The following is a 12,514-nucleotide window of genomic DNA, read 5'->3' on the forward strand; positions in this document are numbered from 1 at the left end:
GTCCAATAAAAGATATTAATCTCACCCATCTTGCCTCTCTAATATGGGACTAACACGGCTACAACAACACTGCCTACAACATTATTGGTTGGTAAGAGAGACAAGCTTGGGAAGTTGGTCCAATAAACGATATTACCTCACCACCTCGTCTCTCATGTATTTTTGTTGCATTTTGGACTCAAGTGATTTGAAACATTTGACTTTGCTCACGATATGGAGGCTCAGCCCTTGTTGGCTGAGCTTTCGAAGGCCTTGCGCTCGACATGACTCAATTTGTCTGTCTCTGTCGTGTGATAACTTTTGAACACTGCATCTGATCGATTCCAAAATTTCAGAAAATGTTCTAGACAGCAACGGCCAGAACCCTATTGATTTTTGGGAAAGTTGGGGGGAATGGAATCCATGAAGCCTCTGCCAGCTTTTTAGGACAGCCACAGCCTCTGCCTCAAACACCTCTTCAGTTGTCTGTAGATCAAACTGGGTGATGGCATCCATTAATGCCTTCCTGCATAACAATATCCTATCTCATTTCTGCCTGTTCTCCTAGAGTTTAACATATTAGCATCTTGAATGACTTAATTCCCAGACAGAAAAATAATGGTGGTGGGAGGAGAAGGGTAGTGAAATGGGGGGCATACACACAACCTCTGGCCTGGGATGGGGTAGAGAATGGGGGAGCCTGCTGTGGGGGAAGGGGTGAATAGAGCACACACAACCCGTTTGAGGGAAGAATTGGGGGATGCTGGTAGGGGCTCTGTGTGGCCCCCTCCCCTTACGTCATGGGGGGGGGGGGAGATTGGAAAGGGGAGCAGACAGGACCCTGCTGTGGTAGTGGTGGTGGGGGAGATAAAACCCCTGCCATAGTGGGAAGGAGTTGAGGAATCCTGGTGAAGGAGACCTAGGGGCCGGGGGAAGAGGGAACACACAGAGCCCTTGCTGTGGGGGGAGTGAGTGCATGGGGGAAAATGGAATGGGATGCACACAGAGCCATTAGTATGGGATGGAGAATGGGGGGTTGCACAGAACCCTGGGCAGGGGGATGGCTGGGGAGAGTTGCAGGGCGTCCCTGAAATTCAGGGGGATGGGAGCATGGCACACGGAGGTTGAGAGAGGGAATGGAGTTATTCAAGGAGCCCCTGGTGTGAGCAACAAGCATGGCCTATGCAAGCCACAAAGTGAGCGATGACCTAGTTTTTAACAGCCACGTTCCTGAAGACTTCAGAAGCCCTTCCACGGATAGTGACTACTGGCTCACCTCAACAATTACTCCTCTGCCTACGAGCTACTGCAGATAGCATTTTCTCCCCAATAAGCTAAAAGTAGATAACATTTGCGACCGAGCTCTTTGGCGGTGCTGCAATCCACCAAATGCCCCGACGAGGTGCTGATAAGTGAAAGAGATGGAATATGAAGATTGAAAAGAGGTTAATTCAAACAATTTTCTTGCCTCAAATGTCAGATGCCAAGAGACTTTCATCGCTTGCCATTTCAGCATGAAAAACGCAGAGTGTCAGCTTTTTGTTGCTGTAAATTAGAGGGCCTGTCACTTGTTCTTTTCAGCATGCTCTGTGCTGCAGAGCTATTTAAAAGCTGAGGTGCTGGCTGTGGAAACTTGAGGACCTGTGACAAAAAAGAAAGGGGTGACTGAGCTGCTGTTCTCAACTGGTCCATCCATTAGTGGTAAAAGGCATGGATTCCTTTTCATTATGGGGCTGATCCTCAAGGCGTTCACTCTCTCTGGCTCTCTAATTATACTAGTGCAACAGCAAAATCTATTTAAAATATGTTCGCTGAAGAAGAGTACCTGCTGGGAGCTAACTCAGCGTCCTGTCACTCAACTACCCGCCAGTTTATATTAATTGAGCTCTCATTGAAAGACAGGCAGTCGGCAGAGGAGGCCAATTAACTGAATGGAGATAAAGCTGAGGAACTAATTGGGTAGCGTTATCCCTAGCAGCCAAGACCCTATAAGCAAACAAGGAAGGGCTGGAGGAGAGTAAGGAGCCTGAAGGAAGGCAGAAGTAGGTAGGTTTGGCTGCTGCTACCACCCTGCCCTTCCCCAGAAGCATGTGGGGAAGCTGGCTTGTGAGATTGGAAATATCATTGTAATATAAGAGGGACGACTCCTCATTATGTATGTATATATGGCCCCTAGCCCAGTAGACCCTTGATTTCAATTGGACTGTTGGGCACTACTACAATACAAACAATCATTAGTAATTATTAGAGGTGGTCAGAATTTTTTTGAAACACCAATTGAAATTTTTTTGTAGCATTGACAAAAGTTTTCAAAAAGTCATAATTCCGACAAAAGAAAAATTTTCAAACTGCTTCTTGAAATTATAATGTGCAGTTGGCAGCTGCCCCAGAAATGGCTCTTTCTCTTGTCCAGGCTATAGAATACTAGGTCTGCCAAATGGGTAATCACCAAAATGTCTGTAGGCCCTAGGAGAAAGTACCAGATTATGTAAAAGAGAAACTGTAATTGCTATTGTCTCTGGGAACTCATCCATGATTTTCCACTGGCTTTAGATGCAAGGAGCTGTGGTTTATATCGCTGCCATGATATTTTTCTTGGCCTGTGACAGTTAAAATATTTGTCTGTAATTGATGCTTGTTGGGTGTTGGTATTCATAATTATTTTTGGTTGGTTGATGCTTGATAAATTAGCAGTTTTTGATAGTGGAGGTCACCTTGGCGTTAAAGACCCGATAAGGCAGACCGGTGAAGCATTTAATCAGTATTAAACTGAAAGAATGGTATGGTGATAAACCAGCTGGAGTCGATCAGCAGGATTTAAATTTGAGACAATGAGATTTGAAGGGCTTCATAGTAGTTCATGCTCTATGGTTCCACGTTAGATCTGGTGTCACCTTCCTACTGGTCTGGATTCCGTACACTCACTGCTGTAGCACAGGTTCAGTTCTTGGTCAGAGAAGCTATGAATCAAATTACCAACCCCTCTAATACTGACACTCAGGAAATTCAGCTAGAGAATTTCTTATCTTAGGCCCTGATCTAACTCCCAGCAAAGTCAACAGGAATTTTTCCATTAACTTCACTGGGGGCAGGTCTACACTACAAATTTATATCGGCACAGTTGCACTGTTACGCTTTTAAAAGGTGCTCCTGATAAGCTTCTACTAGTGGATTTTAGTGATGTGTATTTAGTAAGTTTCTCAAGTCAGACAGACACAGAGGAGCATTAATTAGACCCTAGGCTGGCAAGTTGATGGCACAAGTAACCAAATTAAGTAATATACTTTCCTGGCCCTTCAAAAGCTTTTGCTACTACATGATGAATAATTCCATTGAGTAAGACTGAATTTCTTTTAAAACAAACAAATAAATAATCCATTCCCATTCTGAAGGATAAAAGGAATATGAAAGATTCAAGTGTGTATTCTCTAAGGTCCACTCACAGTTTTTGTACCGATATAACTATGTTGGTAATGGGTGTGATTTTTTTAAAAAACTGATAAGGCTTATGCCGATATGTGCCCTATTGTGAACAGAATTATTCCATGATAAAGGTCCCTTGTACCAGTATAGCTTATTCTATACTGCTTCAACTATGCCAGTATGTAGATAAGGCCTAAGCACTTTGTCACTTATTGAAGAGTGAATTTGTTTCTGCCATATGCAGCTATTTAAACTATGGATTTTTCTTTTAAAATGCTATTTAACAGGTCCATCTACTATGATCCTGTCTCTTACTGAAGCCAGGTCTGTCTCTCCAGAGTAATGCCTACAGCTATTTAAAAAAAAAAAAAAATTTTATGTGCATCCAAAAGTTGACATTTGCTTTTACTCTTCAAACAGGGGTTTTATAAAGATATAAAACTGTGAGCAATCCAATGTGCAGAATCCATAAATTGAATCAAGCAGAAAAGTGTCCAGTAAATGACAAAAAGTCTGTGCACCAAATGCCGCAAAACCAAAAACTGTGCATAGAAGTACTCTGTAGTGCTCAATATTGTTTGCAAATATTTACTGTTACCACAAAGTGGTAACTGAGACACTGAAATTATTGTGGAAACAAGGAAGGACTTCTTTTGTGAGTGAGAATTTGCAGCTTCAATTATGAACAGAATGGCTGGAAGGGTCTTGGTTCGTTGACTATTTTTCTTCAAAGGATCATAGCAGTTAGAGATAGAAAAGACTACTAAACTGAGTCCATCTTTGTTCGAGAGCATGGTGTAGTCCCCTAGTAAAGGTTGTACCAGATATAAACTGAGACTATGCTTGAAGTTAATATAACAGGAAATGGAAATGACACCTGACATTATGAGGATATTAGAGTTTCCAGGGACATAGGCCTGTGTGGTTTATTATTTCCATAAGACTATTTGAAACATTGAAAACTATATATTGCACTGAGGTGAGGTTTACTAACTAGGCTTTAAAGTGTGCGTGTGTTAGAAAGGTTAGTACATTGAGGGCAGTATGGGTCACAGGGACTGTGGGGCAAGGATGGGAGACCTGAGTTCTAGTCCCAGCTCTTCCACTAACCCTGGGCCAGTCAGTTCCCCTCTTTGTGCCTTAAGGTACATCTACCTTGGAGCTGGAGGGTGTAATTTCCAGCTTGGGTAGATGTACGTGCACTAGCTTTGTTTGAGCTAACATGATAAAAATAGCGTAGCCAGGGTGCCACAGGCTAGCTGCCTGAGCCTACCTAGTGTCTTGGACAGGATTGTGCTCTAGTGGCTAGCCCACGCCATCGCCCATGCTGCCCCAGCTACAATGTTGTTTTTAGCACACTAGCTCGATCAAAGCTAGTGCCTGTATGTCTACCCAAGTGGGAAATTACACCTTCAGCTGCACTGTAGATGTACCTTTAGTGGTTCTTACTGGTAAAATGGTGGTGATGATACTGTTTTTCCTTTGTGAAGTGCTTTGAGATCCATGGATGCAAAGTGTCTCATAATTCCCTAATCCTGCAACGAAAAGTACATGTGTGGACCGCTGCACCGAAATGGAGCCCCAGTAAAGTCAGTGTGGAGCACCAGTTATATCAGTGGGGCTCTGTGTGGGGTCAGGGGTCTGTCTATGTGGAAGAAGTTGCAGAACTGGAGCCTAGCAGATTGTTGTCATTCATATTTCCTTGTCCCAGTTTTGCACCATTTAGACCTAAAGGAAAAACCCCTTTGTCTACAACTTTCATCCCATAAATGATTCAAACTGTTGTTCTGTAAAAATAAGTAAAGGAGAGTGATGGTTTATAATGTCACTAAATTGGTTACAATTTTTGTGGCAGATAAAAAAATTCCCAAGGGGTGATGTTACAAACAAACTAAATGAACTGCTGGGTAGGAAACCTACCTGTGATCCCTTCTTATGGAAAAAAAAATCTGGCAAGTGGAGTAGTACTGAATGAAAAAGTAGAGTCATTTCCCAACATCATTCTGCTTGCTGAGCTATTCCCATTGAAGTCAGTGGGAACTGTGGAAATCAGTGGCAAATTGTGGCCCATTGTGATATGCACACCACAGTATATGAGAAAAAGTAAAGAGCGTGACTCATGTAAACAAGGCTCATTTCACTTTGTCTTATTTTCTTAGCAGGTGAAGAGTCTGCGGTTTGCTCGTCTGGCTTTCTCCAGGAAAAGCAACGTGAGTCAAGGTTCTTTCCTTTTTTTGTATTCTGTGCTGTGCGGCAAACTAGAGATAACAGAAAACAGGGCTACATTAAACGTTGACCGGTTTTAAGTCAATTTTTATGCTGTTGAAATGTTAGGTCTGGGAAAATTGGAGTTGTTTTTGTCTGACATTTAACTAGGATGATAAAACTTATTAATCAAGTTACTGTAGCTTTTAATTTTTTAATGTGTTAAGGCTAAGCAATGTTTTGTACCCATGGTAAGAGTTGTGGGGCTCTAGTGTAATTGGAAAGTTGGGGTGTTGCCATGTTTCAAGGCATGTCTTTGTTGGGACAACACAGGTTAATTCTGTTCAGAATGATCATACAGTTCAGAATGATCCCTATTCAGTCTTCCATGCTCTGCTGACTCTTATATCTTATAGAGATGCAAGATATGTTGCTGTTTTAGATGTGGGTTCCTGCTAGAGACAGGGCTGGGCCAGACAGTGGTGCCAAACCTGCAATTGTGAGGCATCTTCATGTCATGGCGCCCCACCCCATCAGGGACAGGTTTAAATACCAGCCTGGTGTTTATTGCTCATGCTCTGGTGGTGCTAGCTGTGAAGAGTGAGTTATGATGGAGAGCTCTGAGTTCCTTGGAGAATTGGGATGGTCTCACCTTCTGCCATAGCCCTGGCTGGGAAACATTGTCGGTTTCCCCCTCTTTCTGTTCACTAGGAAATCTCTCTAACTCTGTCCACCAATGCACACTGCAAGTCTGGACATATTAACTAACCCTTCCACCTTGAAAGTAATATCTCACCCAGCATAGGTGTCTGGGGCTGGTACCAGGGGAGAAGGCTGCTCACGGAAAACCAGAATCTGGGCATTGCTCCATCTCCTATAGTCCACACTGGTAGCATCTGTAAGAAAGCGTCAGTGGCACTTGAGAGAATTCTTCTGATGCAGGAGCAACATAGAGCTGATATGGTGCAGCCCTACTCTGTCTGCCCTTCAAGTTTCCAACAAAGGATCTGGCCCGTTGTGTTGCATTGTTTTCCTCTAAACATTGCAGTCTGCGAGACTCTCCAGTACATTAAAATATTCTTTCATTGGTTAATAGAAAGCATATGTTATCGGCTTTATGTGAACATATTTCTCTTGACAGATTTGTTGTTATAAACAGCTAGTAACAGCGCAGCAGATGGCAAAGAACGGCATGATTTCTTATGGGAGTGTGGCAATGGAAATACAGTTTTCTTCAGGGATTGAGACCATCTTACGCTTTTTTACGTGTAGTTAGTTTTCTCGGTGGCAGTTTTACTCTAAATTCCTCTTGAATAAATGTATCAGGAAATTAGGGATGGGCTGGATAAAATGAGAACTGACCTAAATTTGGATCCAAACTTGAACTGAATCTGAACTTTAAGAAGCTAAGGAACAGCTAAGTTATTTCCCCCCCGTATGGGTGGGTTGGTTGGTTGGTTAACTAACTACAGGTCTGTCGCATCTTACGCGCATTTAACATGCGCGATTTCAACTTTACGCGGTCGGCAAAAAAAAAAAGAAGAGAAAAACAACAATTTTAATACTATACTTGTAGTGTGGGCGATTTCGCCCGCCATTGAACTCAATGGGATTTTGGCTATACGCAGTTTTCGCTTTACGCGCTAACCGCGGAACGGAACCCCCGCGTAAGATGAGACAGACCTGTATGTATGTATGTGTGTATGTAAAGACTTGAGCTGGTATTTTCAAAGCTGCCGTGGGATTTGGATGCCCAGTTCCCCAAATTCCTGAAATGGCTTTGAAAATCTTGACCTTGCTGTGTAAATACTTGTTCTACTTCCCATTCAGATCCTTCTTTTTTCTACAGCGCGAACTTCCAATCTGATGTACTTCGAATGCAGTGATCAGTTTGGCTGTATCCCCAGCCTGACAGTGAAACTCCTTCTCAGAGACCTTTGTAAACCACTGGTGAATGTATTACAGGTCCCTCTCTGTCCCCAAGCCACAGAGGATATGACTCTGTTACAGCGCCAGCAAGAGAACTGATTCCTCTTAGCTCCAGCTGTAGTAGCTCACGCTTTTATCTTTGGAAGTCCCTAGTTCAACCCCCAATGTGTTGGTCAAGATGGCAGCCATCAACCCTTGATATCGACTGTAAGGCTACAAAGTATAATAGTTTCTTAACAATTAATTTATCATGTCACATTTGATTTACTTCTGTGAGTTGGCAACTTTATAATTTGCCAATTCCTTTTCTCAGCCATGGATAACTATTTGGTACTTTTGTGTCAACCCTACTTCATTTTAATTGTTGTGGGTCGTGAATTTTGCTAACAATTGCAGAAGTATTAGCATAGTTTTTAATGAGCTGGTGCGCAGTCCAGCAGCTGTCCTGCCAAATGATGCTTACTAGTTCCTGCTGATTTTTATAATGAGACCTTATATCTTTTAAACAAGAAAATGGTTTTATCTTAAGACGGATTGAACTTCTTTTAATTTGCTGCTGTTAATACAATTATCTGATAATCTATGACTCAAATTCAGCAAGCTATTTAAGCACATACTTAAATCTCAGCCCAGGGAACTATTGTGAATTGGTGCTGTACACCTTATTCTACCTTTAGAAACTATGGAAGGCCTCATCCTGCAAAGACATGTGATGAACTTTATTTACCATTCAGGTCATTGCAGAATTAGGGGCTGAATATGTATAACCCCTATTTCTCTATAGGATGCTGACCATGGATATAGGGTGGTAACACTCTACTACTGCTGCTAACTAATGGAGTTACTTCTTGAGCTCAAGTGGTAAAAGTCTTTTCTGAATGGCTACAGTTCAAGCCCTGCTAATGACCTATGCGAGAAGTCTTTCAGTGTTCCTCAAATACACTGATAATTAAGATCTGCTTTCAAAGCAGAAATAACTAATTTTATCAAAGTCTAACTAAGATCATATGATATTTGCAGATGGAAATCAGCTTGATTTTTTTCCAGTGCAGACTGACTCCAAGGCAGCAATTGCAATTCCTGCATATATCTTTAAAACGTAGTTATTGCAACAAGTCGGGTTGTTCATAGAAAAGGAGTAAGAATCCTCCTGTGACTTGCCTTTTTTATTAAACTTTAATTTTCTTGATAATCTGTGACTATAATCTTCACATTTAAGATGATGGCTCTGATTCTCCACTCCGTATCAGTCAGGAAGCAAATGGAGTTACAACAGAAGTAAAACCAGTGTAAACGACAGGCGAATAAAAAAGCCATAGTGTTCATGGGAAGGGACAATGATGCTAGTGAACACGTTGGCCAAATGTTGTGAATCTTAAACTTGGAATAAATACAGTTGTTGAAAGTAAAATAAAACACCCCCTGAAACATTGAACATGCAGGTCTTACTTGGAAAAGTTGGTTTTTTTTTCTTTCACATTAAAGTTTTTTAATTGAATCGCTTTGCTCTTCCAGGATAGAACACACTCCACTTACTCGGGAAATCTGCTTAACTGGGAAGTCTCCCAGGGAGCTGATTTAAGCCAGTGACTGTTAATAGCAATGTCTGCTGCTTAAGCAGATGGTAATTTTGCCTAATTGGGATTCCTTTTGGTGACTCAGTGGTTCTCAGACCTTTTGTGCATGTCGGTGTCGTGCTGGTTCTGTCTGATTGCTCCTCCAACTGCAGCTTTCAATCCCTCCATTGCTGTGATAGTGTGAACAGCTTCACTGTTGCTAGTTCTTGGTTATTTTGCTGCTTCCATTCCATATAAATGTACTTGGTCCCTCCCAGGTACCACTGCTGCTGGCACTGGACAGATTGCAGGCTTAGGCTCTATCCATAGATCAAATCTGATCCAGTGCCCCATTCAAGTCAATGACAGTCTGTCCATTGACTTTAATTGGCTGTTGATTAGGGGACCTTGATGCTTTCTCTGTACTCCATGGGACTGGTCTCGTAACTTGATGGGCTTGTAGCATTTCTACATCTCCTTGAACAGCAGTAGTACTATCCACCTGCAATTCCTCAAAATGGAAATGAAAAGGTATGGGCACTAAGGCATCTGAAATAAGAGGATTCTGCAGCACTGTGGGTGATACCCAGTGGTCATAATTACTCCTGAATCTCTGATGGGTAAGTCCAGTGCCACTCACCGTATGCCTTATAAGATTGTTACCCATCTACTTTGTTTCTCTGTTGATTGCAATCTTGCATCTGATCCAGAAGGTCCAAGACCCTAAATCCAGATATAACAATGGCCTTGTACATTAATCTGTGTGTGCTGGAGTTTGGGCAAAGTGTACTGGAAAGTGTGCCATCCTTTTTGATGAGATGCAGCACCCAGGCCCCTTCTACTCATCTGTTTTGTCTATCCAAGTTTAAAAATCCATGGCATACTTTAAGGTGAATAATCCTGTGTCCCAGTCATCATTGCCTCAGTAATAATGCTTATTATTTGCATAGCACTTGATCATCATGAACACTACTTCAACTTTGCAACAGCCCTTTGAATTGGATAAGTATAATTGTCCTCCTTTTTCTGATTGGGAAGCAGAGACCAGAAAGCTACTGAGCTTGGATTAGAGCTCCAGAGTAGGGCTGGTTGAAAAATATCTAATTTCAAAATTTTTCCGTTAGGCAAAAAGGAAAAAAAATGTTTCATGAAAGTTCATTTGAAAAAAAAGTTCCATTTTTCAAACAGCCCTACTCCAGAGATCTTGGCTGTACAGTCCTGTGCTCACACTGCACAGCTAAACTGTTCAATGCTATATATCCGGCTGTTGTTGCTCAGTGCATAATGGTGGTTCTGTTTGGCTCGCAATGCAGTTACCTGAATTCATCACCCAGGTCTTCAGTGAAGCTGCACCAGTGGAGCCGAGAGCAGAATTTGTCCTCATTGTCTCCAACACGTATCTTTGAATAGTTCTGTTGGTAATGAAGCAGAGATCAGGACTTAAGCTTGGCAGATTTGTGGCTTGGAGAATATACAAGAATATATGGCTACTGAAAGTGGCATATTAGCTGTGTTTCTAACCAGTTTTACTAGCCAGGCACTAGTTAAACATGCAAACTGGTGATGCTTTATAAAGCTAAATGGTAATGATCTCGGCATGCATAGTTGTTGTTGTTGTAGCACGTGATAATGTTACTTGGTACTAAGGTGAGTTTATGCAACACACATTGAGTTTTAAGGACCTATCTACATTAGGAAAAAAGGTGCTCTGAGAAAACATGCCTTATAGTGATAGACTCAAAAAGCTCAATTTATTTAGCTTAATAAAAAGAGGTTAAGTGGTGACTTGATTACAGCGTGTAAGTATATACATGGGGGAATAAATGTTTAATAATGGGCTCTTCAGTCTAGCAGAGAAATGTACAACACAATTCAATGGCTGGAATTTGAAGCTAGATGAATTCAGACTGGAAATAAGGCCAGTATTTTTAACAGTGAGGGTAATTAACCATTGGAACAATTTACCAAGGGTCACGGTGGATTCTCCATCGCGGACCATTTTTAAATCAAGATTCGCTGTTTTTCTAAAAGATACGCTCTAGGAATTATTTGAGGGAAGCTGTATAGCCTGTTTATACAGGAGGTCAGTGATCACAATGGTTCCTTCTGGCCATGGAATCAATGGACCTCGACCAGCTAATATGTATTAAAAGTGCAGTTTCCCCTGTCTGGGCTAGGATTGTAAAATGTGTTACAATGCATCTTTTCCCCCTAGTATAGTCATACCCTAACAGGACAATGAAAAAAGTTATCAAGCCCTGAGCACACTTGACATTCCAGCATTGCAGATGATATGAGAAACGTACGGAATTGTGTAATAGCTGGTATCTGCTGTCCTGCCCACTCATTTTTATTTCTGCTTATTGGTCTGCTATTGATCCTCTGCTTGGTATGGGATTCTAGCACACAGACTGGAAATTGGCAGCTTGAAACAGCTGGAGCCATCTCTCAAGGCTGTTTAAAAACCCTGATAATAATTATCATATCCGATCTTCTATAAGACAGGCCTAGATAGGTTTACTGGCATTATTCCACCTGGCAGATAAGATCTGAGATGGTTGGGGCATCTGTGTAGCCAGACAGGTCTTTTCTGGCATGTATACAAGTATCATGTGGTTCAGTGATGTGGTATCATCCGTAGTAATGATTTGGGGGGCTTTTATTTTGGTACTGTTACTTGAGTTCATGGACAGTGAAGAAAGGGAATGCTTTGAGAACTCATAATTTTTTGTTGATGTTGATAAAGAAATCAATTCTTCATTGTTTTTTTGTAATAACAGGCGATGAACTGTTATTTTTAGTCAACAGGGTACTAGCCTGCAGCAGTATTCTTTCCCAGTAATATAAAGCTCTCCGGAGAAAAGACTGTAACATTGAAACAAAAACAGGCAGAAAAATCATCTTTGAAAATAAGAAATAAGGAAATGGTCAGAAGAACTGCTGACTTTTACCTTCACTCATTCACACTTAGGTGCTATTAAAGAGGGAGTAAAAACACTATTTATATTTTTGCTTAAATTTTAAAAAGTGAGGGAAAATAACTAATATTTGCTCAACAAAGTCAGTTGCAAAAAAATCCCCCAGTAACACATGTAACATTTATAAAAGCTGGAGATATTTTATTTCTCTGAATCACCAGCTTTGATTGAGTCAAGCTGGAGATGTTGTTGATGCAGAACTGCCTAAATACTAATTTAAAATTCCTTTTCCTGTGTTTTAGGAGTTCCCCATTAGCATCAAGCGAAATAACACAAGCCCACTGACTCATTGTCTGTTGGGGAAGCCGCAAGGACTGATGACCAGTCATGACCATGCTGTCTATAGAGTTAAAGCTGGTTATGAATTTTTCACCCACATTTTTGAATGAGAAAATGGCTTTTGATATAATAGAAACTTTTGCCAAAAAAAAAAAAAAAAAAAAA

The 12,514-nt window shown here is 41.3% G+C and overlaps 1 protein-coding gene across 1 annotated transcript in view; it reads left to right on the forward strand.

Moving 5' to 3' along the window:
• The window catches only part of PITPNM3 (PITPNM family member 3), a 345,453-nt gene that overhangs the window by 197,362 nt on the left and 135,577 nt on the right, over window positions 1-12,514 (forward strand). Inside the window, exon 3 of the mRNA XM_024206929.2 lies at window positions 5,565-5,612. Coding sequence (XP_024062697.2) covers window positions 5,565-5,612 — 48 coding nt within the window. The remainder of the gene's footprint in view (window positions 1-5,564; window positions 5,613-12,514) is intronic.

This window comes from Terrapene carolina, unplaced genomic scaffold, assembly GCF_002925995.2.
Source record: "Terrapene carolina triunguis isolate 2854851 unplaced genomic scaffold, T_m_triunguis-2.0 Scaffold231, whole genome shotgun sequence".
NCBI classification, from domain to species: Eukaryota; Metazoa; Chordata; order Testudines; family Emydidae; genus Terrapene; species Terrapene triunguis.